This window comes from Oncorhynchus kisutch, linkage group LG15 (genome assembly GCF_002021735.2).
Source record: "Oncorhynchus kisutch isolate 150728-3 linkage group LG15, Okis_V2, whole genome shotgun sequence".
In the NCBI taxonomy this organism is placed as follows: Eukaryota; Metazoa; Chordata; class Actinopteri; order Salmoniformes; family Salmonidae; genus Oncorhynchus; species Oncorhynchus kisutch.
In genome coordinates, this window is record NC_034188.2 from 17477106 (window position 1) to 17501631 (window position 24526).

The window sequence follows — 24526 nt, forward strand, 5'->3', positions numbered from 1 at the left end:
TAACTTATAGAATAAGAATCACAACCAAAGGACTGGAACAGTAGTAATGGACTCATTGTATTGAATCCACACAAACTCATCAAGGATCTTGAAAAATAAGGTTTTATTTTATGCATTCAAAATCGAGTTAATTTTGCATTTCAAGTGTTCACACGTTCAGAAAATGTAATTCACAATAAAAACAATGTTTGAAATATTATGGCATACATCTGCTGGCTAAGCTTGCATTTCCACTCTAGTATATGTTTAATACAGCTGCATCTTTTTGTCTAAAGAGTAAGTGGAAATCTGCTGAGGTGTGAGCTGTCAATGTTGCATGTCTCACCTTGAGACATATTTGACTTCTCGACATTTCTTTCTTTGTCCCATTCCTCCCTTCCTCAATCAATCAGATGTATTTTAAAAAGCCCTTTTTACATCAGCAGTTGTCCCTCCCTTTCTCAGCCAAGTGCACTCTGTTCGATGGGGGTGATATCAGGCATGCTCATGCTCCTCCCCTTCCTGGCCGCTCTCGCCACATTCGCTGCTCCCTCCTGCTCCTCCACCTCTTCCTCATACCAGCTGGACTCCTCCTGCAGGTTGCCACGCGACCCGCCCAGGCCCCCGCCCCTGAAGGGTGCGGGGCGGAACTTGGAGCGGAATGTTACAAAGGAGAGGCTCTTGCTGCGTTGTTTGTCCCAGCCGGCTGACCTCATCCTCATCTCCTCGTTCTCCTCTTCTCCCTCCACACAGTCACGTAGAACCGTGCGGAACAGACGAGCCACCTCGTAAACTTCCGGCTCGGTCTTTGTCACCAGATTCCTGAACCTGGGTAGAGGACAAAGGTAAAAAAGGAGTTTGTTTGATGTTGATAGAGAGATAAAGGTGGACCTGTTGAGAATGATGATTAATCCATCTCCATTATCTACCTGAGACATTCAGGATAAGTGGACAAATGACGCAGATGCTAAACTACAGGACTGTTTTTCTAGCACAGACTGGAATATGTTCCGGAATTCTTCCCATGGCATTGAGAAGTATGGCATTGATCCCGCTATGCCCTCCGATGAATCATCAAACAGGCAAAGCGTCTACAGGACTAAGATTGAATCGTACTACACCGACTCCGATGTTCGTCGGATGTTGCAGGGCTTGCAAACAATTACGAACTACAAAGGGAAGCACAGCCATGAGCTGCCCAGTGATACAAGCCTACCAGACGAGCTAAATAACTTCTATACTCGCTTTGAGGCAAGCAACACTGAAGCATGCATGAGAGCATCAGCTTTTCCTGACAACTGTGTGATCACGCTCTCCGTAGCCGATGTTAGTAAGACCTTTAAACAGGTCAACATTTACAAGGCCGCACTGCCAGATGGATTACCAGGACGTGTACCCTGAGCATGCTCTGGTCCAACTGGCAAGTGTCTTCACTGACATTTTCAACCTGTTCCTGACCGAGTCTGTAATACCAACATGTTTCAAGCAGACCACCATAGTCCCTGTGCCCAAGAACACCAAGGTAACCTGCCTAAATGACTACCAACCAGTAGCACTCACGTCTGTAGACATGAAGTGCTTTGAAAGGCTGGTCATGGTTCACATCAACACCATTATGATGATGATGCAATCTCTATTGCACTCCACACTGCCCTTTCCCACCTGTACAAAAGGAACATCTATGTGAGAATGCTATTCATTGACTACAACTCAGTGTTCAACACCATAGTGACCTCAAAGCTCATCACTAAGCTAAGGACCCTGGGACTGAACATCTCCCTCTGCAACTGGTTCCTGGACTTCCTGACGGGCCGCCCCCAGGTGGTAAGGGTAGGTAACAACGCATCCGCCACGCTGATCCTCAACACGGGGGCCCCTCAGGGGTGCGTGCTCAGTCCCCTCCTGAACTCCCTGTTCACCCATGACTGCATGGCCAAGCACGACTCCAACACCATCATTAAGTTTGCCGACGACGTAACAGTGGTAGGCCTGATCACCGACAACGATGAGACAGCCTATAGGGAGGAGGTCAGAGACCTGGCAGTGTGGTGCCAGGATAACCACCTCTCCTTCAATGTGATCAAGACAATGGAGATGATTGTGGATTACAGGAAAAGGAGGACCGAGCATGTCCCCATTCTCATTGTTGGGGCTGTAGTGGAGCAGGTTGAGAGCTTCAAGTTCCTTGGTGTCCACATCACCAACAAACTAACTCACCAAGACAGTCGTGAAGAGGGCACAACAACGCCTATTCCCCCTCAGAAGACTGAAAAGATTTGGCATTGGTCCTCAGATCCTCAAAAAGTTATACAGATGCACCATTGAGAGCATCCAGACTGGTTGTATCAATGCCTGGTATGGCAACTGCTCGGCCTCCGACCGCAAGGCAGTACATAGGGTAGTGCGTACACCCCAGTACATCACTGGGACCAAGCTTCCTGCCATCCAGAACCTCTATACCAGGCGGTGTCAGAGGAAGGCCCTAAAAATAGACTGTTCTCTCTGCTACCGCACGTCAAGTGGTACCGGAGCACCAAGTCTAGGTCCAAAAGGCTTCTAAACAGCTTCTACCCCCAAGCCATAATACTCCTGAACAGCTAATCAAATGGCTACCCGGACTATTTGCATTGAACCCCCCCCCCACCCCCATTTTTATGCTGCTGCTACTCTCTATTATCTATGCATAGTCACTTTACTTCTACCTACATGTACATATTACCTCGACTAACCGATGCCCCCGCACATTGACTCTGTACTGGTACCACCTGTATATAGCCTCGCTACTGTTATTTTATTGTTGCTCCTTAATTATTTGCTATTTTCTATTTTTCTCTCTTTTCTTTCTTTCTTTTTTTACTTCAGTTCATTTTAAATACTTTCTTAACACTTATTTTTCTTACAACTGCATTGTTGGTTTAGGGCTTGTAAGTAAGCGTTTCACTGTAAGGTCTACACCTGTTGTATTTGGCGCATGTGACAAATACAATTTGATCTGATGTGTAGTGTACATACACCTCTCTGACACTAATAAGGTACAAAGTCCCACCTGACAATGACAGGGCCACACTGAGATGGTGGCACCCTGGCACACAGGTCCTGCAGTTCTATCAGATCTCGGGGGGTCAGCTCGTAGGGTTGGTGGGTGGGGGCAGTGGCCAGCCATCTATAATCAGCAGAGGAGGAGCTGCGTCGGCGCCGGCCCTCTTGTGTCACCCTTTCCAGGCGGATACGTTCAGTGCGCTTCACCATGGCACCCAGCTCCAGCATCAGAGTATTGGTGACTAGTTCTTCTGCCGTACGCTGTCCAGGCACCTTCGGCTCCAGAGAAAACACTGCTGACCAGGGGAACATCTAGGGATGGGACCAATACAAGTTCCTGAAACTGTTTTCCTGCTGCAAATTCATGCTATACGATACAGGATATTAATCCAAAACATTTTTGAAGTAAATGTTTTATGCATCTTAATTGTTTAAATTTGTTCTTAAATCTTAATCAGATAAGTGCTTCATTCGGTAAAGAAACATACCTGGGGATACTTGATTGAGAGAACTGCAACTACAGGTAATTAGAATCACTGCAACAATGTATTTTTGTCTTAAGTTGTCCTGCCCTTTTCAAGACACCATGTAAAAGTACATTTACCTGTAGTCAAACAGAAGTTTGATAGCTTACCTTTACAAAATTCTATGAGTCAATTATTGAATAGTCTCTTTGTTTGTTACAAATCCTCTTCTTATCAATATGCAGACAATGACATCATTTCACAGTATAAAAAAATGTTTCTGTTGTCTTTGGTATGCAACTGGAAAAAATGTACTGTTAAAAAGAAAATGTAAAAATGTAAACTCTTTCACACTCCTACACACTGCTAACTGACCACCTTGCTACCTCCAAGGTCCGTGGCAGATAGGTGTGTGTGTTTGTTCGGGATTGACAATGAATGTAATCCTGTATTAAAATACAGAGTGATTGACAGGTATTTTACCTCACAACAGGACTAACCTCATAAGCACACATGGAGGTGTTGCTAGACGTGTCAGTCTGTACATATCCAGTCAGCCAACTAGAGCAGCGTAGCAGCAGGGGGTACCAGCAGTTTTGTTATGTCACCTGTGAATCAAAACAGAGACACTGGACCCTAAATATACAGTAAAACACAAGCAATATCTTCAGCGAGGAATCCTGATTAATGACTCTACTTAGATGCTGGTTGGTAAAGGAATGGTGTGGGTTTTGTCAATGATACTTGCATTTGATTAAATTGAAATGATAAACCTCAGATAAATGTTTATAGAACCCCTAAACCGATAGTGAGCTGAGTGTGACATTGGCAAGGTATTTCTACTCTTCCTGGAAGACCTAGGCACATATAGGAAAACTACCTCATTAGTGACAAAATAGTAACATCAAAAACTATTATATTTAGATCATGATCATCGTCCTAATAACTCCGATGCAGTTCCAGGTATCGTCGTCTGGATTTGAGCGTAATCTGAGATTAGGTCTGCGCATGAGGTAAAGCCGCCTCAATGCTGAGTGGTGTGGAAACCAAGGGGGGTTAGAGAACTAACCACATCCCCATATATATATATATATATATATATATATATATATATATATATATATATATATAGAGAGAGAGAGCTAAAAGAGAGAGAGAGAAAGAAACAGAAAAGGAGGGAGAGAGAGAGAGAGAGAGAGAGAGAAAAGGAGGGAGAGCGAGAGAGAGAGAGAGAGAGAGAGAGAGAGAGAGAGAAAAGGGGGGGGAGACAGAGAGAGGAAGAGAGAGTGACGGCTGGTGGATGAGATTGCTGTAGCCTACTAATGAGTGAGACTGAGTTGGATGGGTGGGTGGATGGGGGTAGGGGGGAGCATCACTCAGATGGCATATACTGGATGACACAGTCATGTTATGTAATCGGGACATGATTGTTATAGTCTGAACATTTCTTTCAGATGCTTGTGTCTTCATATCAAATGTTCAAAAATGTGTTGTCCTTGACCTTGGCAATTTATCAATATGTATCTGTTTCAGAAACTAGTCAGTGGGCCTAATATTACAATATGACATAACATGGACAGAATCTGATAATGAAGGATCTCTTCATATTTTCTGCAATGATTATAATGTCTGAAATGATTGATAATATAATAACTTGTGGTCGAAGACTAAGGAAAAGCTTAAAACCCCCTCTTGAAAATCTTTCTCTCTATTTATAGTTTCATCATACAGTACAATCTTTCATCGCTAGGTGTCAGCCAAGAGGTCTTCCTCGTGTCAAATCGTTTTTTGTTGGCTTGGGCTGCATGAGACTCGCGTTTTTTTTTTAGCATGCAGTTGTTGAGTTGAAACGCTAGCAGATTTTGAAGCCATCACCAGTCACGCTGCTGCAGAAATACTTCCATTAAACCTATATTCTGCTGCCACCTGTGAAGGAACAAATATGAGTGGATCTGACGTCGAGTTGGAGCATTTGGATTTTTACATCAGTATAAACTGGATCTGGACATATAGTGGGGCAAAAAAGTATTTAGTCAGCCACCAATTGTGCAAGTTCTCCCACTTAAAAAGATGAGAGAGGCCTGTAAATTTTCATCATAGGTACACTTAAACTATGGACAGACAAAATGAGAAAAAAAATCCCCAAAATCACATTGTAGTATTTTTTATGAATTTATTTGCAATTTATGGTGGAAAATAAGTATTTGGTCAATAACAAAAGTTTATCTCAATACTTTGTTATATACCCTTTATTGGCAATGACAGAGGTCAAACGTTTTCTGTAAGTCTTCACAAGGTTTTCACACACTGTTGCTGGTATTTTGGCCCATTCCTCCATGCAGATCTCCTCTAGAGCAGTGATGTTTTGGGGCTGTTGCTGGGCAACACAGACTTTCAACTCCCTCCAAAGATTTTCTATGGGGTTGAGATCTGGAGACTGGTAAGGCCACTCCAGGACCTTGAAATGCTTCTTACGAAGCCACTCCTTCGTTGTGTTTGGGATCATTGTCATGCTGAAAGACCCAGCCACGTTTCATCTTCAATGCCCTTGCTGATGGAAGGAGGTTTTCACTCAAAATCTCACGATACATGGTCCCATTCATTCGTTCCTTTACACGGATCAGTCGTCCTGGTCCCTTTGCAGAAAAACAGCCCCAAAGCATGATGTTTCCATGCTTCACAGTAGGTATGGTGTTCTTTGGATGCAACTCAGCATTCTTTGTCCTCTAAACACGACGAGTTGAGTTTTTACCAAAAAGTTCTATTTTGGTTTCATCTGACCATATGACATTCTCTCAATCTTCTTCTGGATCATCCAAATGCTCTCTAGCAAACTTCAGACGGGCCTGGACATGTACTGTCTTAAGCAGGGGAACACGTCTGGCACTGCAGGATTTGAGTCCCTGGCGGCGTAGTGTGTTACTGATGGTAGGCTTTGTTACTTTGGTCCCAGCTCTCTGCAGGTCATTCACTAGGTCCCCCCGTGTGGTCCTGGGATTTTTGCTCACTGTTCTTGTGATCATTTTGACCCCACGGGGTGAGATCTTGCGTGGAGCCCCAGATCGAGGGAGATTATCAGTGGTCTTGTATGTCTTCCATTTCCTAATAATTGCTCCCACAGTTGATTTCTTCAAACTAAGCTGCTTACCTATTGCAGATTCAGTCTTCCCAGCCTGGTGCAGGTCTACAATTTTGTTTCTGGTGTCCTTTGACAGCTCTTTGGTCTTGGCCATAGTGGAGTTTGGAGTGTGACTGTTTGAGGTTGTGGACAGGTGTCTTTTATACTGATAACAAGTTCAAACAGGTGCCATTAATACAGGTAACGAGTGGACAGAGGAGCCTCTTAAAGAAGAAGTTACAGGTCTGTGAGAGCCAGAAATCTTGCTTGTTTGTAGGTGACCAAATACTTATTTTCCACCATAAGTTGCAAATAAATTCATAAAAAATCCTACAATGTGATTTTCTGGATTTCTTTTCTAATTTTGTCTGTCATAGTTGAAGTGTATCTATGATGAAAATTACAGGCCTCTCTCATCTTTTTAAGTGGGAGAACTTGCACAATTGGTGGCTGACTAAATACTTTTTTGCCCCACTGTAAATGGTAACTCATGTCTACCTGTCTAATGGTTCGTCTGGATTGGCTAATTTTAACTAACTGGCTGGCAAGATAACCCAGTGTAGAATTGTCAATACTGTCTAGGTGGCTAACGTTTTTTCCTTTCTTTCTACTGTCATTACATATCTAGCTAAAGTAAATATACATTGATACTAGCTAGCTAGCTTACTATTTGAATATTCAAAACAATGCCATTGAGTGTTACATGGTGTGTTTCAGTGAATCAAACAGACAACAATATTGTCTTACTCCACAGTCCTGATTTCATCCAAGTGGTGGTTGAAGACGAGCGTGACAATCCTGGCTAGAGACCGATTCTGAATATTTTCCTGTCTTGTTCGTCTGAGGGACGTTGCCGCTGCTGTCTCATAAACACGTTATTATTTATTGTCAAGCAGTATTTCCAAGTAACTTTGTTGCTATGATCAGTTGTAGCTAAATACTGTAAACAGTTTTGAACTTTGAGCTGTGAATTGCACTATGGCCTCTACCTAGAATGAAGGAAGGTTAAAAACAGCATGTTACTTGGCATACCTTTCATTCTAACTACAATGTGATTGTTGTCACACTAGAGAAAGACTGAAACAATAGTTTTTGCAATGCCAGCCAGCCATAAGCCAGAGGAGCTGTCTCAACCTTAGGCTCCTCCAAAAGGGAAAACATGCACCCGGTGTTGTGTAGAACAATAAACAGAAGACTAAACACTCATTTAAGTTGGATTTGAATCCAGCATGCCTCCTGAAAAGTGGCTTGTCCCTGAAGAAGGCTGTCTGTGTTGTGTTAATGTGCTGGTGGAAACTGACAAGCTTGGTTACGCGGTTCAAACTAAGGCAAGCTGTGAGATAAATTGAAGCATGTTCAGATGTTTCTTTGTCCTATTTTTTCTACTTTATTCAACATCACTGTCTCTTTCTATTCCAGCCTTAACTTCCTGGGGCATATTGGTCTTACCAAGCTGGTTCTCCAGTGTACCAACCCTGGTGTCTGAGAGATCTACCCTGATCGGGAGGGGATGAGCTGGGCAGAGGAGGACTGGACGGTGGGCCTGCCTGGCCGGGCCCTGCAGAAGGTCAAGGAGCTGCAGGTCCAGCAGGAGAGGCTGAACAGAGAGAGACAGCAGAAACAGCGGCAGCTGGACAGCACGCAGACCTCCCTCAACAAACAGACTGTCAAGGTACGAGGCCTATGTTAAGTTAAGGTAGTGTTCAGTTCACGAGGCAGACAAAGTTGTGATCTGAGTTAGGTGATGATTACTGTAGAGAAAGGAGATTGAGCTGTAAAACAACAACAATGCAGTACTTTGCTCAGCTGGTTTAATACTCTTAACATGCTTTTCCTCTCATGCTGTAGCCTGAACACCTGTCTGTTGTTGCTTTTAGCCAAATGCTATGTTGTTGTCATGCCAAGTTGGTTAAAGCAAGAACAGACTGGCACCTAGACTAGTGTGTACTACTACTATGTCAGGAAGTAAATTTAAATGGTTATTTCCTGGTTTCCTGACATTATTGAGCTGATATCTACCCTCTCTCTGTCTGCTCTTCTCCCTTGCCTCTTCTCTCCGTCTGCCACACTCCTTTACCTCTCTCTCTCCTCTCCATCTCTCCTTTCCTTTCTCCTCCTCTCTCCGTCTGCCCGTCTCCTTTACCTCTCTCTCTCCTCTCCATCTCTCCTTTCCTTTGTCCTCCTCTCACCGTCTGCCCGGCTCCTTTACCTCTCTCTCTCCTCTCCATCTCTCCTTTCCTTTGTCCTCCTCTCTCCGTCTGCCCGGCTCCTTTACCTCTCTCTCCTCTCCATCTCTCCTTTCCTTTCTCCTCCTCTCTCCGTCTGCCCGTCTCCTTTACCTCTCTCTCTCCTCTCCTCTCCATCTCTCCTTTCCTTTGTCCTCCTCTCTCCGTCTGCCCGTCTCCTTTACCTCTCTCTCTCCTCTCCATCTCTCCTTTCCTTTGTCCTCCTCTCTCCGTCTGCCCGTCTCCTTTACCTCTCTCTCTCCTCTCCATCTCTCCTTTCCTTTGTCCTCCTCTCTCCATCTGCCCGTCTCCTTTACCTCTCTCTCTCCTCTCCATCTCTCCTTTCCTTTGTCCTCCTCTCTCCGTCTGTCCGTCTCCTTTACCTCTCTCTCTCCCCTCCATCTCTCCTTTCCTTTGTCCTCCTCTCTCCGTCTGCCCGTCTCCTTTACCTCTCTCTCTCCTCTCCTCTCCATCTCTTCTTTCCTTTGTCCTCCTCTCTCCGTCTGCCTGGCTCCTTTACCTCTCTCTCTCCTCTCCTCTCCATCTCTTCTTTCCTTTGTCCTCCTCTCTCCGTCTGCCCGGCTCCTTTACCTCTCTCTCTCCTCTCCATCTCTACTTTCCTTTGTCCTCCTCTCTCCGTCTGCCCGTCTCCTTTACCTCTCTCTCCTCTCCATCTCTCCTTTCCTTTGTCCTCCTCTCTCTGTCTGCCCGTCTCCTTTACCTCTCTCTCTCCTCTCCATCTCTCCTTTCCTTTGTCCTCCTCTCTCCGTCTGCCCGGCTCCTTTACCTCTCTCTCTCCTCTCCATCTCTCCTTTCCTTTGTCCTCCTCTCTCCGTCTGCCCGTCTCCTTTACCTCTCTCTCTCCTCTCCTCTCCATCTCTCCTTTCCTTTGTCCTCCTCTCTCCGTCTGCCCGGCTCCTTTACCTCTCTCTCTCCTCTCCATCTCTCCTTTCCTTTGTCCTCCTCTCTCCGTCTGCCCGTCTCCTTTACCTCTCTCTCTCCTCTCCATCTCTCCTTTCCTTTGTCCTCCTCTCTCCATCTGCCCGGCTCCTTTACCTCTCTCTCTCCTCTCCTCTCCATCTCTCCTTTCCTTTGTCCTCCTCTCTCCGTCTGCCCGGCTCCTTTACCTCTCTCTCTCCTCTCCATCTCTCCTTTCCTTTGTCCTCTTCTCTCCGTCTGCCCGTCTCCTTTACCTCTCTCTCTCCATCTCTCCTTTCCTTTCTCCTCCTCTCTCCGTCTGCCCGTCTCATTTGGTCCAGTAACCTGATTAGGGCTTCCACCCACGGTGCTCTGAATGACAGAAATAAGGTTTACAATATGGTAATTCATATTAACAGAACATGCAAGTCGAGGATGCAATGATGTTCTGTCCTTTTTACCGAATTCTGATGTGCACTTTGAACATGTTAGAATCACTGTAGGTGGGAGGCAGGGATACAGAGGCGAGGGGGACAATAAAGCACTACACGTCAGAGTGAGTTCAATACCTAAAATGGAGGCCTTCTCAGTACAACCAGCCACACATGTTCTGACCACACTGTATTCTCTGTCATCCTACCATATGTGTTCCCAGTTCTATAACCCAGTGTTGTAGCTGCACTTGTTTTCATTCCTCTTTTCTCATCCCACCTTCAGCAACAGCTCAAGTTCTCAGACCCTGGCGTCTCGCCCGCGCCCATGTTCCCACAACAACAAGCCAAGGGCACGCCCCACTGGTGTCCGTCCCACCAATCAGACTCCTCCACTCCCTCAGGCTGTGTTTCCGTGGGAACGGGACGACCAAAAGCCTTCCACCAGGGGACGACTCGCTCCTCCTCCATCTCCCCCTCTCCCCTCCAGCAATGTCATCAGACGAGGACAGGATGCTGGGGGTTGTGGGATGGTGGAGGACCTAGGGAGAGAGACAGACAGTACGTGTCAGTTTGTCACCTTTGTTATTGTTCAGTGGCAACGCAGTTCATGTGTTCTGATGTCAGACTCCACTCCAAGCATCTTGGTTTATCATATACTGTATGTCCCAACATCATATATTTGATACATTCTGTCTGGCTTCAAATCTCTCTCTAGTATTTCCAATGATCTGAGGATTTGTTTCCCTTAGTAGGGCAATAATATATGGGTTGTATTTGTTTCCCTTAGTGGGGCAATAATATATGGGTTGTATTTGTTTCCATTAGTAGGGCAATAATATGGGTTGTATTTGTTTCCCTTAGTAGGGCAATAATATATGGGTTGTATTTCTTTCCATTAGTAGGGCAATAATAAATGGGTTGTATTTGTTTCCCTTAGTAGGGCAATAATATATGGGTTGTATTTGTTTCCATTAGTAGGGCAATAATATATGGGTTGTATTTGTTTCCCTTAGTAGGGCAATAATATATGGGTTGTATTTGTTTCCATTAGTAGGGCAATAATATATGGGTTGTATTTGTTTCCATTAGTAGGGCAATAATATGGGTTGTATTTGTTTCCCTTAGTAGGGCAATAATATATGGGTTGTATTTGTTTCCATTAGTAGGGCAATAATACATGGGTTGTATTTGTTTTTTGAGTGCTGGTTTGGAGCAGGAAGGATGCAGTTAAAGTTCAACCAGTAAAGACAGCTAGCTTCCTTTTGACAGCAGGAGGGCAGAGGGAGACACAGTCCAATGTTTGCTTTAGGTGTGAGTCATAGAGAGTGTGTTTAGCCTGAATATCCCCCATTCACTTCCCTGCTGGTCGGCTGACAGCTGGCTGCAGTGATGGGCTTTGTGTCATCCTGTATGGCTCCAGACACATTGAATTACTGGCCTTTCAGTACAGACACTGCGTTCCTCAACAGAGGAGACAAGACTGCTCAAATGTACTGTGAAATTAGCTCAAAATGGATTTCACATGACTTGGAATCCATTGGAATTGTGAAACCCCAAAGTAATTTGAGAAACAGAGCTGATAGTGCATTGACAGTTGACCGACTCCCCTTAGGACATCTGTATGGATTGTCCTACTTTCACAATCACCAACAGTTGCTACAGTGGTGTTGTTGTTTTTGGCCCATCACCCACCACTGTTCAGAGAACAAAATAAACGTTGTTTTTACAGCTTATTCTTTTGTTGTTACATGTACAGTCTACACACATGTTATGTACATGGCCCTTATATTTGTATTTTTTATTTACAGTAGTTACAGTGCCTTGCGAAAGTATTCGGCCCCCTTGAACTTTGCGACCTTTTGCCACATTTCAGGCTTCAAACATAAAGATATAAAACTGTATTTTTTTGTGAAGAATCAACAACAAGTGGGACACAATCATGAAGTGGAACGACATTTATTGGATATTTCAAACTTTTTTAACAAATCAAAAACTGAAAAATTGGGCGTGCAAAATTATTCAGCCCCTTTACTTTCAGTGCAGCAAACTCTCTCCAGAAGTTCAGTGAGGATCTCTGAATGATCCAATGTTGACCTAAATGACTAATGATGATAAATACAATCCAACTGTGTGTAATCAAGTCTCCGTATAAATGCACCTGCACTGTGATAGTCTCAGAGGTCCGTTAAAAGCGCAGAGAGCATCATGAAGAACAAGGAACACACCAGGCAGGTCCGAGATACTGTTGTGAAGAAGTTAAAAGCCGGATTTGGATACAAAAAGATTTCCCAAGCTTTAAACATCCCAAGGAGCACTGTGCAAGCGCTAATATTGACATGGAAGGAGTATCAGACCACTGCAAATCTACCAAGACCTGGCCGTCCCTCTAAACATTCAGCTCATACAAGGAGAAGACTGATCAGAGATGCAGCCAAGAGGCCCATGATCACTCTGGATGAACTGCAGAGATCTACAGCTGAGGTGGGAGACTCTGTCCATAGGATAACAATCAGTCGTATATTGCACAAATCTGGCCTTTATGGAAGAGTGGCAAGAAGAAAGCCATTTATTAAAGATATCCATAAAAAGGTTTGTTTAAAGTTTGCCACAAGCCACCTGGGAGACACACCAAACATGTGGAAGAAGGTGCTATGGTCAGATGAAACCACAATTGAACTTTTTGGCAATAATGCAAAACGTTATGTTTGGCGTAAAAGCAACACAGCTCATCACCCTGAACACACCATCCCCACTGTCAAACATGGTGGTGGCAGCATCATGGTTTGGGCCTGCTTTTCTTCAGCAGGGACAGGGAAGATGGTTAAAATTGATGGGAAGATGGATGGTGCCAAATACAGGACCATTCTGGAAGAAAACCTGATGGAGTCTGCAAAAGACCTGAGACTGGGACGAAGATTTGTCTTCCAACAAGACAATGATCCAAAACATAAAGCAAAATCTACAATGGAATGGTTCAAAAATAAACATATCCAGGTGTTAGAATGGCCAAGTCAAAGTCCAGACCTGAATCCAATCGAGAATCTGTGGAAAGAACTGAAAACTGCTGTTCACAAATTCTCTCCATCCAACCTCACTGAGCTCGAGCTGTTTTGCAAGGAGGAATGGGAAAAAATTTCAGTCTCTCGATGTGCACAACTGATAGAGACATACCCCAAACGAGTAACAGCTGTAATCGCAGCAAAAGGTGGTGCTACAAAGTATTAACTTAAGGGGGCTGAATAATTTTGCACGCCCAATTTTTCCGTTTTTGATTTGTTAAAAAAGTTTGAAATATCCAATAAATGTCGTTCCACTTCATGATTGTGTCCCACTTGTTGTTGATTCTTCACAAAAAATACAGTTTTATATCTTTATGTTTGAAGCCTGAAATGTGGCAAAAGGTCGCAAAGTTCAAGGGGGCCGAATACTTTCGCAAGGCACTGTACATAGCAAGAATGAAGTAATTTGACATTTTGATATACATTATGTTTTCAGTCATAACTATTGTAGAACATGAGCTTTTAAAGCATCCCCTCAGCTACTCTGTCCATCCCACCTATCTCCATAACCCACCCCTCAGCTACTCTGTCCATCCCACCTATCTCCATAACCCAACCCTCAGCTACTCTGTCCATCCCACCTATCTCCATAACCCACCCCTCAGCTACTCTGTCCATCCCACCTATCTCCATAACCAACCCCTCAGCTACTCTGTCCATCCCACCTATCTCCATAACCAACCCCTCAGCTACTCTGTCCATCCCACCTATCTCCATAACCCACTCCTCAGCTACTCTGTCCATCCCACCTATCTCCATAACCAACCCCTCAGCTACTCTGTCCATCCCACCTATCTCCATAACCAACCCCTCAGCTACTCTGTCCATCCCACCTATCTCCATAACCCACTCCTCAGCTACTCTGTCCATCCCACCTATCTCCATAACCCACTCCTCAGCTACTCTGTCCATCCCACCTATCTCCATAACCCACTCCTCAGCTACTCTGTCCATCCCACCTATCTCCATAACCAACCCCTCAGCTACTCTGTCCATCCCACCTATCTCCATAACCAACCCCTCAGCTACTTTGTCCATCCCACCTATCTCCATAACCCACCCCTCAGCTACTCTGTCCATCCCACCTATCTCCATAACCCACCCCTCAGCTACTCTGTCCATCCCACCTATCTCCATAACCCACCCCTCAGCTACTCTGTCCATCCCACCTATATCCATAACCAACCCCTCAGCTACTCTGTCCATCCCACCTATCTCCATAACCCACCCCTCAGCTACTCTGTCCATCCCACCTATATCCATAATCAACCCCTCAGCTACTCTGTCCATCCCACCTATCTCCATAACCCACCCCTCAGCTACTCTGTCCATCCCACCTATCTCCATAACCAACCCCTCAGCTACTCTCTCCATCCCACCTATCTCCATAACCCACCCCTCAGCTACTCTGTCCATCCCACCTATCTCCATAACCAACCCCTCAGCTACTCTGTCCATCCCTCCTATCTCCATAACCAACCCCTCAGCTACTCTGTCCATCCCACCTATCTCCATAACCAACCCCTCAGCTACTCTGTCCATCCCACCTATCTCCATAACCCACCCCTCAGCTACTCTGTCCATCCCACCTATCTCCATAAACCTGCCCTCTTCTGATTTCCGTGCGACATATTTTGTTCCAACTGTGCTGTTTCACATACATTCTGAACCGGTTTAATCGCATAGTATCTACAACTTGTAAGTTAAAGATAAATATTTTTACTAATAGTATTATTATATTGTTGATCAATTGACTATTGCTATTTGTAGGGTTCATTTTAAATAAATGTTTGTTTTTGTTTGTTGCTTTTCTTGAACCTGTGACCAGAAACAAGCTACATGGGGCAATACCAGAATAAGTCATCTATTGATGCTGTCTCTATGGTAGAACATCTGCAGAGCTGAGATAGTTACAGTGGATGGTGAAAGTATTCACCCCCCCTTGGCATGTTTCCTATTTTGTTGCCTTACAACCTGGAATTCAAATTGATTTTTGGGGGGTTTGTATAATTTGATTTACACAACATGCCTACCACTTTGAAGGTGGAAAATATTTTTGATCGTGAAACATACAAAGAAATAAGACAAAAAACCGAACTTGAGCGTACATAAGTATTCACCCCCCCCCCAAAGTCAACACTTTGTAGAGACACCTTTTGCAGCAATTACAGCTGCAAGTTTGGCACATCTAGCCACAGGGCAAAACTGCTCCAGCTTCTTCAAGTAGGATGGGTTCAGCTGGTGTACAGCAATCTGTAAGTCATACCACAGATTCTCAACTGGATTGAGGTCTGGGCTTTGACTAGGCCATTCCAAGACATTTAAATGTTTCCCCTTAAACCATTTGAGCGTTGCTTTAGCAGTATGCTTAGGGTCATTGTCCTGCTGGAAGGTGGACCTCCGTCCCAGTCTCAAATCTCTGGAAGACTGAAACAGGTTTCCCTCAAGAATTTCCCTGTATTTAGCGCCATCCATCGTTCCTTCAATTCTGACCAGTTTCCCAGTCCCTGTCGATGAAAAACATCCCCACAGGGTTGATGAGAGGTGTTGGGTTTGCACCAGACGGGGTTTTCCTTGATGGGCAAAAAGCTCAATTTTAGTCTCATCTGACCAGAGTACCTTCTTCCGTATGTTTGGAGAGTCTCCCACATGCCTTTTGGTGAACACCAAACATGTTTGCTTATTTTTTTCTGGCCACTCTTCCGTAAAGCCCAGCTCTGTGGAGTGTACGGCTTAAGGTGGTCCTATGGACAGATACTCCAATCTCCGTTCTGAAGCCTTGCAGCTCCTTCAGTATTATCTTTGGTCTCTTTGTTGTCTTTCTGATTAATGCCCTCCTGGCCTGGTGTCGTGGAAAATTGCAAGATTATGTTTAATGCTTGTATTACATTATAATAGTTGTTAAATTCGACAGAATAGAGTATTATGTGTGCGTGTTCCACTGAGGATGGGCCTCTATGAGATAGCACTGACAGAGGAGATTTACGATGTCTTTGGGTAATAAAGCCTAAAGAGCATTCCAGATAACATGAGCTAATGGTTCTGTTCTATGCCGTACCATGGAGAGACAGGTTCCCTTTTGGAGTCAGGTGGCCAGACACTGGTCTTTACAATGAGAGCTGTTGACACAGCAGTAACTGTCTGCTATGCTTTATAGATATCTTTCATACAAATCTTAACCTTTGTGAACTGTTCCTAAAATCTGTCAGTGTAAGTTGAGAGGGGTGTATCTTGGCTATTAAAGACCTTTATACTTTTCTGTTGGTACTTTTCAATGGTTCATTAGAGATGACACATCATTGAAAGTCAAAAAGGACTATTGCAAAGCTCTTATTAAAAAAATATGTAGTTTAAGTGTAACTCTGACTGGTGTGTAGTTTGTAATTCTCCTCATTTGGTAAAGCAGAAAAATGCCACGACACTGGTCCATTAATTTTGGTGGGCGGCTCTCTCTTGGCAGGTTTGTTGTGGTGCCATATTCTTTCAATTTAAAAAATATATATAATGGATTTAATGGTACTCTGTCGGATGTTCAAAGTTTCTTATTGTTTTATAACCCAACCCTGATCTGTTGGAGAGCTCTTTGGTCTTCATAGTGCCGCTTTCTTGGTGGTGCCCCTTGATTAGTGGTGTTGCAGACTCTGGGGCCTTTCAGAACATGTGTATATTTACTGAGATCATGTGACACAGATTGCACACAGGTGGACTTTATTTAACTAATTATGTGACTTCTGAAGGTAATTGGTTGCACCAGATCTTATTTAGGGGCTTCATAGCAAAGAGGGTGAATACATATGCACGCACCACTTTTCTGTTTTTGATTTTTTAGAATTTTTTAAAACAAATACATTTTTCCATTTCACTTGACCAATTTGGACTATTTTGTGTATGTCCATTACATGAAATCAAATAAAAATCAATTTAAATTACAGGTTGTAATTCAACAAAATAGGAAAAACGCCAAGGGGTTTGAATATTTGAGTATTTTTGCAAGGTACTGAATATGCCCCATATACAGTGCCTTGCGAAAGTATGCACCCCTCCACTGTGCGTTAGATGATCTGGAGAAGGACAACCAAAGGGTGTGGGTGGGGGGGGGGGGGGTCTCATATCCCCATGTACAGTGCCCTTGCGAAAGTATTCGGCCCCCTTGAAATTTGCGACCTTTTTTTGTGAAGAATCAACAACAAGTGGGACACAATCATGAAGTGGAACGACATTTATTGGATATTTCAAACTTTTTTAACAAATCAAAAACTGAAAAATTGGGTGTGCAAAATTATTCAGCCCCTTTACTTTCAGTGCAGCAAACTCTCTCCAGAAGTTCAGTGGGGATCTCTGAATGATCCAATGTTGACCTAAATGACTAATGATGATAAATACAATCCACCTGTGTGTAATCAAGTCTCCGTATAAATGCACCTGCACTGTGATAGTCTCAGAGGTCCGTTAAAAGCGCAGAGAGCATCATGAAGAACAAGGAACACACCAGGCAGGTCCGAGATACTGTTGTGAAGAAGTTAAAAGCCAGATTTGGATACAAAAAGATTTCCCAAGCTTTAAACATCCCAAGGAGCACTGTGCAAGCGATAATATTGAAATTGAAGGAGTATCAGACCACTGCAAATCTACCAAGACCTGGCCGTCCCTCTAAACTTTCAGCTCATACAAGGAGAAGACTGATCAGAGATGCAGCCAAGAGGCCCATGATCACTCTGGATGAACTGCAGAGATCTACAGCTGAGGTGGGAGACTCTGTCCATAGGACAACAATCAGTCGTATATTGCACAAATCTGGCCTTTATGGAAGAGTGGCAAGAAGAAAGCCATTTCTTAAAGATATCCATAAAAAGTGTTGTTTAAAGTTTGCCACAAGCCACCTGGGAGACACACCAAACATGTGGAAGAAGGTGCTCTGGTCAGATGAAACCAAAATTGAACTTTTTGGCAACAATGCAAAACGTTATGTTTGGCGTAAAAGCAACACAGCTCATCACTCTGAACACACCATCCCCACTGTCAAACATGGTGGTGGCAGCATCATGGTTTGGGCCTGCTTTTCTTCAGCAGGGACAGGGAAGATGGTTAAAATTGATGGGAAGATGGATGGAGCCAAATACAGGACCATTCTGGAAGAAAACCTGATGGAGTCTGCAAAAGACCTGAGACTGGGACGGAGATTTGTCTTCCAACAAGAAAATGATCCAAAACATAAAGCAAAATCTACAATGGAATGGTTCAAAAATAAACATATCCAGGTGTTAGAATGGCCAAGTCAAAGTCCAGACCTGAATCCAATCGAGAATCTGTGGAAAGAACTGAAAACTGCTGTTCACAAATGCTCTCCATCCAACCTCACTGAGCTCGAGCTGTTTTGCAAGGAGGAATGGGAAAAAATGTCAGTCTCTCAATGTGCAAAACTGATAGAGACATACCCCAAGCGACTTACAGCTGTAATCGCAGCAAAAGGTGGCGCTACAAAGTATTAACTTAAGGGGGCTGAATAATTTTGCACGCCCAATTTTTCAGTTTTTGATTTGTTAAAAAAGTTTGAAATATCCAATAAATGTTGATTCTTCACAAAAAAATTAGGTTTTATATCTTTATGTTTGAAGCCTGAAATGTGGCAAAAGGTCGCAAAGTTCAAGGGGGCCGAATACTTTTGCAAGGTACTGTAGCTACACACCCAGGTGTGACGGTGTGTAAGGTGATCTGTAAAAAGTCTAGTGTAAAATCAAATAAAATGTTTAAAAAATTACATGCGCACTTACAAGCCTGTTCCCAACAATGCAGAGTTCAAAAAGTAAGACAGATATTTTCAATAAAGTCAGTGCATTCAAAGTATTCAGATCCATTCCCTTTTCCCACTTTTTAAAAAATGTTACAGCCTTATTCTAAATGTTTTCCCTCATCAATCTACACACAATACCCCATAATGACAAAGCAAAAACAGGTTTTTAGAAAGTTTACCAAATGTATTAACAAAAAAAACAGAAATACTTAAGTATTCAGACCCTTTGCTATGAGACTTGAAATTGAGCTCAGGTACATCCAGTTTTCATTGATCATCCTTGAGATGTTTCTACAACTTGATTGGATTCCACCTGTAGTAAATTAATTTGGTTGAACATGATTTGGAAAGGCACACACCTGTCTATTTAAGGTCCCAGTGTTGACAGTGCATGTCAGAGCAAAACCAAGCCATGAGGTCAAAGGAATTGTCTATAGAGCTCCGAGACAGGATTGTGTCGAGGCACAGATCTGGGGAAGGGTACCAAAACATTTCTGTAGCATTGAAGGTCCCCAAGAACACAGTGTCCTCCATCATTCTTAAATGGAAGAAGTTTGGAGAAACAAGATTCTCTGGTCTGATGAAACCAAGATTCAACCATTTGGCATGAATGCCAAGTGTCATGTCTGGAGGAAACTTGACACCATCCCTACGCTGAAGCATAGTGGTGGCAGCATCATGCTGTGGGCATGTTTTTCAGCGGCAGGGACTGGGAGACTAGTTAGGATTGAGGGAAAGATGAACGGAGCAAAGTATAGAGAGATCCTTGATAAAAACCTGCTGGGGCGAAGGTTCACCTTCCAACAGGACAACGACCCTAAGCACACAGCCAAGGCAATGCAGAAGTGGCTTCGGGACATGTCTCTGAATGACCATCTCTGGAGAGACCTGAAAATAGCTATGCAGCGACGCTCCCCATCCAACCTGACAGAGCTTTAGAGGATCTGCATAGAAGAACGGGAGAAACTCTCCAAATACAGGTGTGCCAAACTTGTTGTGTCATACCCAACAAGACTCGAAGCAGCCAAAGGTGCTTCAACAAAGTACTGAGTAAAGGGTCTGAATGCTTATGTAAATGTGATATTTCATTTTTTTTCTCTTTAATGAATTTGCTCCAATGTAATAACTTGTTATTTTTATTTTATTTTTCAAGGTGTCATTTTTGGGTATTGTGTGTAGATTGATGATGGGAAAAAAGATATATAATCCATTTTAGAATAAGGCTGTAAATGCACTGTATCTAATCTAGTTCAATCTGATAAGGCATTCATTGGTTTCATCCCAAATGGCACCCTATTCCCCTTATAGTGCACTACTTTTGACCAGGACCCATAGATGGGGAATAGGATGCCATTTGGGAAGCGTCCATTCTCTTCCTTTCTCTCCAATAGACACAATAGAGCTACAGTACATATGGTTTCGCTAGCTGCCTCAAATCAGATTGACATCATGTTTAATTACTGATAAGCTTTTTAATATGCTTTCACGTTGCTTTTAAAGTGGCCACTTTGAGAGTGAAACATACCAAGCTGGAAGGTCTGTGACTTCAGGGCTTTGTGTTCACAGCATGGAGATGAACAGGGAATAGTTGCTTTAAGACCAGTGCATGCGAAAACAATGACATTGCACAAATTGATTAACCTCAAATTGTAGGGGATTTCATCTGTTGTTTTTATTCATGGCATGGAAGTGTATCCAAATGTTTGAATGTGTTACCTCATGTAAGCAAAAAGGATTTGATCATGTTTAATATGTATCTGATGGCTTTGATAGTTTCCCCTTCTGTCTCTGCTGTGTAGGTAACTGCATGTGGCGTGGCTGATTCATCAGACAGATGTTTACGACAGGACCTGTCCTTTAGATAGAGACCCTGTTTGTTGCTTTCCCGCGTCTACTCCCCTCCCACCCTTCCCTTTTCTCAAGAGTCCATTTTTCAACTTCCTTTTATATGTGATCTTCTCATAGTCCTCCCCGGTCCCCACCTTTTCCTTAGTGCTTCCTTCCTCCATGATGGAGTTCCTGTCTCTCTACCAGCTGACCCTTCAGAAGCAGGCGATGGAGAGGGATACAGACGCTTTGAAAGAGAAAGTCAAATGGACTGAGGGTGAACTGAAGGAGAGCCAGAAGAAAGAGGCCCAAACACAAACCAAACTAACGGTATACACATACAATTATGAGCTACAGACGGACAGACTCTTGTGTCCTTGGTCTGGACATGTCAATCTATTATGCATGAACTAGGCTGTGGCCGCATTATGAAGTCACTGAATCATTTAGTCCATAGGTTATTGCTATAGAATTGTCTGCTGTTATATAAAGAATAGGTTGGTTATTAAACGTTTATGTAGTTGATATTGCATAGTTATTACATAGTTATTACATAGTTATTACATAGTTATTACATAGTTATTACATAGTTATTGACTTCATGAATATGTGTTGTTTCTCTCCTGTTGCTGTCCTATAGGAGTCACTGTGTGAGAGGGAGGGGCTGAATGTAACACTGGAGCAGAACAGGAGGAGAGAGACAGGACTGGAGGAGGAGGTGAAGAAGCTGGCAGAGGCCCTCAGATGCATCAAAGAACTAGAAGGTGAGGAGGCGGGAGGAAAGAGGACTGTTGTTGATAATGGGTTGTTTATCCTTTATGACTAGAGACGATAGACAGTGCTGTTGTCTGTTCAATGTTAGGAAATTTGAACAGGACGTGTTTGACTTAACAAAAGCGTGACATCATTCCTACACCAAACTGTTGTCACTCATTTCCTTTGAGCTGCACAAGCTGTTATTCTTGTTACTGCTGCCACCTGTTGACTTTCAGCGGTATTACACCCGGCTATTTGGTTGATTATCCAAATGATTAACCTTTTGTTGATTTAACATGGCAGTTTGAATGATAATAAGTCATTTTGTTGATCATTTCTTCTTTCTCTTGTTTGTTTCCCTATTCCTCTTTCCAGATCAGAAGACGGTCCAACCCACTGCTGCTCCAATGGCTCCAGTCCCGTTTAGCCCTGCCGGACAGAGCTTTGCCCCGGTCTCACAACCACGACATGGCCACACCACCCCACGCACAACCTCGGCTCAGACCAACAGACCTGCTAGAGGGGAACAAACGAGGGAGGAGCGAGAGGAGAGAGGGAACAAGGGACAGAGAGCAAAGTACCCCACAGAGCGAGAGCCTGGCGAGGGCATTGACTCGGAGCACATCACTCTGTTTGGATCCACAGACTCTGGCAAAACAAAGAGGGCAGGAGAAAGGGGGAAAGGGGAGGAGAGGAAACGAGAGAATGAGAGACAAGACGAGGTAGAGTCGGTAGTAGATGGCTGCATCCCTGGAAAGGATGCTTCCACCAAGGACAAAAATTCACTCAGCACACAGAGCTCTCTTTCTGACACAGACCACAGTCCCCACCTCACCAGCTCCGCTGGCTCCGACACAGACTACGAGAGCGAGACCCTGTCCTGCACTGGCTGAACTTGAGATAAAGGTCAGGAGAGATGGGGAGGACAGGGAGAGGGGGGAGAGAGAGAAGGAGGAAAGGAAAGAGAGGGAGAGAGAGGACAGGGAGAGGGGGGAGAGGACAGGGAGAGGGGGGAGAGGACAGGGAGAGGGGGGAGAGGACAAGGAGAGGGGGGAGAGGACAGGGAGAGGGGAGAGAGGACAGGGAGAGGGGGGAGAGGACAGGGAGAGGGGGGAGAGAGAGAAGGAAGAAAGGAAAGGGAGGGAGAGAGAGGACAGGGAGAGGGGGGAGAGGGGGGAGAGGGGGGAGAGGGGGAGAGGACAGGGAGAGGGGGGAGAGGGAGAAGGAGGAAAGGAAAGAGAGGGAGAGAGAGGACAGGGAGAGGACAGGGAGAGGGGGGAGAGGGGGAGAGGACAGGGAGAGGGGGGAGAGGACAGGGAGAGGGGATAGAGGACAGGGAGAGGGGAGAGAGGACAGGGAGAGGGGAGAGAGGACAGGGAGAGGGGAGAGAGGACAGGGAGAGGGGGGAGAGGACAGGGAGAGGGGGGAGAGAGAGAAGGAAGAAAGGAAAGGGAGGGAGAGAGAGGACAGGGAGAGGACAGGGAGAGGGGGGAGAGGGGGAGAGGACAGGGAGAGGGGAGAGAGGACAGGGAGAGGGGAGAGAGGACAGGGAGAGGGGAGAGAGAGAAGGAGGAAAGGAAAGAGAGGGGGAGAGAGAGGACAGGGAGTCTGAAAGCATGCTGCTGAACCTCCCGCTAAAAAAGCAGCTGGCTGAGTTGAAGACAAAGCTCTTGATAGAACGGGAGGAGAGAGAAAGTGAAAAGGAGGAGGAGAGGAAGAGATTGAAAAACAAAGGGATTGAAGGAACGATTGAACTTACTGTGAAGCTGGAAGAGCTCCAGGCAGAGTTGAAGGAACTGAAGAACCGTGGACGTCTTGAAGTGAAGAACATGGTAGATAAAAACACCTCTCTGACATATCTCACCCTGCACCATGACATCACCTCTAACTCCAACAACAACACCGTTGTCCCTGACTACAAGCTACTACCATCTCCTGTGTGAGAATCCCAACCCACAGAACACTGTTGTCTCCCAGGCAACAGCAACAACAGCTGATCTGATCCAGGAATATGGAACTCTGACCAAAGCTCCAGATCTCTCCAGACCTATTATTGAGGGAGAGACCATTGTGGAGGCCCAGAGGGGTGTGTCTCCCTCAGACCAGGCTGAAACCACCATGGAGCTCCAGAGTAGAGGCCTCTCTGCCTCAGAGCTAGCCCAGGAGGTGGAGCATCTGGGTGGGGAGAGGAGGCTGGGCGAGCCAGACAGACCCAGGCCAAGCTGGTGGTTCGACAGAGCCAGGTAACCAGGCAGACCCAGCAGCTGACCCTGGCCTTCGACCACCAGAGCAGACACATCCAGGAGCTGCTGGCAAAGCTGCAGGAGACGGAGGGCAGCGGCGTCAGGCAGGGACAGGAACTGCAGCACTGTAGAGATGAACTGGCCATGCTCAGAGAGGAGAAGGAGAGACTGGAGGAAGAGAGACAGAAGGAGGAGCTCAAGGAAAGTAGGGTCACAATAACCCCTCAGCAGGTTGACCATTACACAGATGTACATCAGATCCCCCATAACACTCAGAATGAGTCTGCCTCTGGGATAGAAGAGAGTACAGACATAACAATAAAACCACTGAACACTACCCAGGCTTCCTCTGCACTTTGTGATGAGGGAGGTCAGCTGCCCACTCCACAGAAAAATGTGTCACATAATTATATTATGTAAACGACAGCACTACCACTCTGAGCAACCATCCTGTTGAAAATGAGGCCGCGAAGATGGTGGATTCTAAGGCTTCTGCTCAGCCAAGCAGGAGTGAAGAGAGAGTTGAAAACACAGAGAAATTCAAATCGGACCATTTAACTGTCACACGTTCTGAGGAGCAGATGGAACATCCTGAGGTTTCTGGGCTCCAACAGCAACACGTCCGTAGTGACAGACACACCATGTACAGCCCTGCCTTCAGGAGAGCTACTGA

The 24526-nt window shown here is 44.8% G+C and overlaps 2 protein-coding genes and 1 long non-coding RNA gene across 6 annotated transcripts; 1 reads left to right on the plus strand and 2 right to left on the minus strand.

Moving 5' to 3' along the window:
• Positions 1 to 84: 84 nt before the first annotated feature.
• On the minus strand, positions 85 to 8899 carry LOC109879817 (protein RD3-like). Of its 3 annotated transcripts, none has more exons than XM_020471987.2 (4): positions 8050 to 8899; positions 3983 to 4090; positions 3026 to 3330; positions 85 to 807 (listed from the first exon to the last, which is right to left on the minus strand). In XM_020471987.2, the coding sequence occupies exons 2-4, from the start codon at positions 3995 to 3997 to the stop codon at positions 441 to 443; spliced, it is 687 nt and encodes a 228-aa protein (XP_020327576.1). In that variant the 5' UTR covers positions 3998 to 4090; positions 8050 to 8899; the 3' UTR covers positions 85 to 440. The 3 variants fall into 3 exon arrangements, with proteins under 3 accessions (XP_020327576.1, XP_020327578.1, XP_031645631.1); XM_020471989.2 differs by lacking the exon at positions 8050 to 8899 and adding an exon at positions 7348 to 7992; XM_031789771.1 differs by lacking the exons at positions 3983 to 4090; positions 8050 to 8899 and adding an exon at positions 3653 to 3966.
• Positions 8900 to 14770: 5871 nt separating this feature from the next.
• Positions 14771 to 22611, plus strand: LOC109879805 (uncharacterized). Of its 2 annotated transcripts, XM_031789772.1 has the most exons (4): positions 14771 to 14934; positions 21021 to 21184; positions 21495 to 21618; positions 21986 to 22611. In XM_031789772.1, exons 2-4 carry the CDS (start codon positions 21035 to 21037, stop codon positions 22501 to 22503), a joined length of 792 nt encoding a protein of 263 aa, XP_031645632.1. In that variant the 5' UTR covers positions 14771 to 14934; positions 21021 to 21034; the 3' UTR covers positions 22504 to 22611. The 2 variants fall into 2 exon arrangements, with proteins under 2 accessions (XP_031645632.1, XP_020327559.2); XM_020471970.2 differs by lacking the exon at positions 14771 to 14934 and having other exon boundaries at positions 20921 to 21184.
• LOC116353570 (uncharacterized) lies at positions 20681 to 24249 on the minus strand. Its single transcript, XR_004202988.1, has 2 exons — positions 23370 to 24249; positions 20681 to 22258 (listed from the first exon to the last, which is right to left on the minus strand). It is a non-coding gene; the product is annotated as an uncharacterized LOC116353570 (long non-coding RNA).
• Positions 24250 to 24526: the final 277 nt, after the last annotated feature.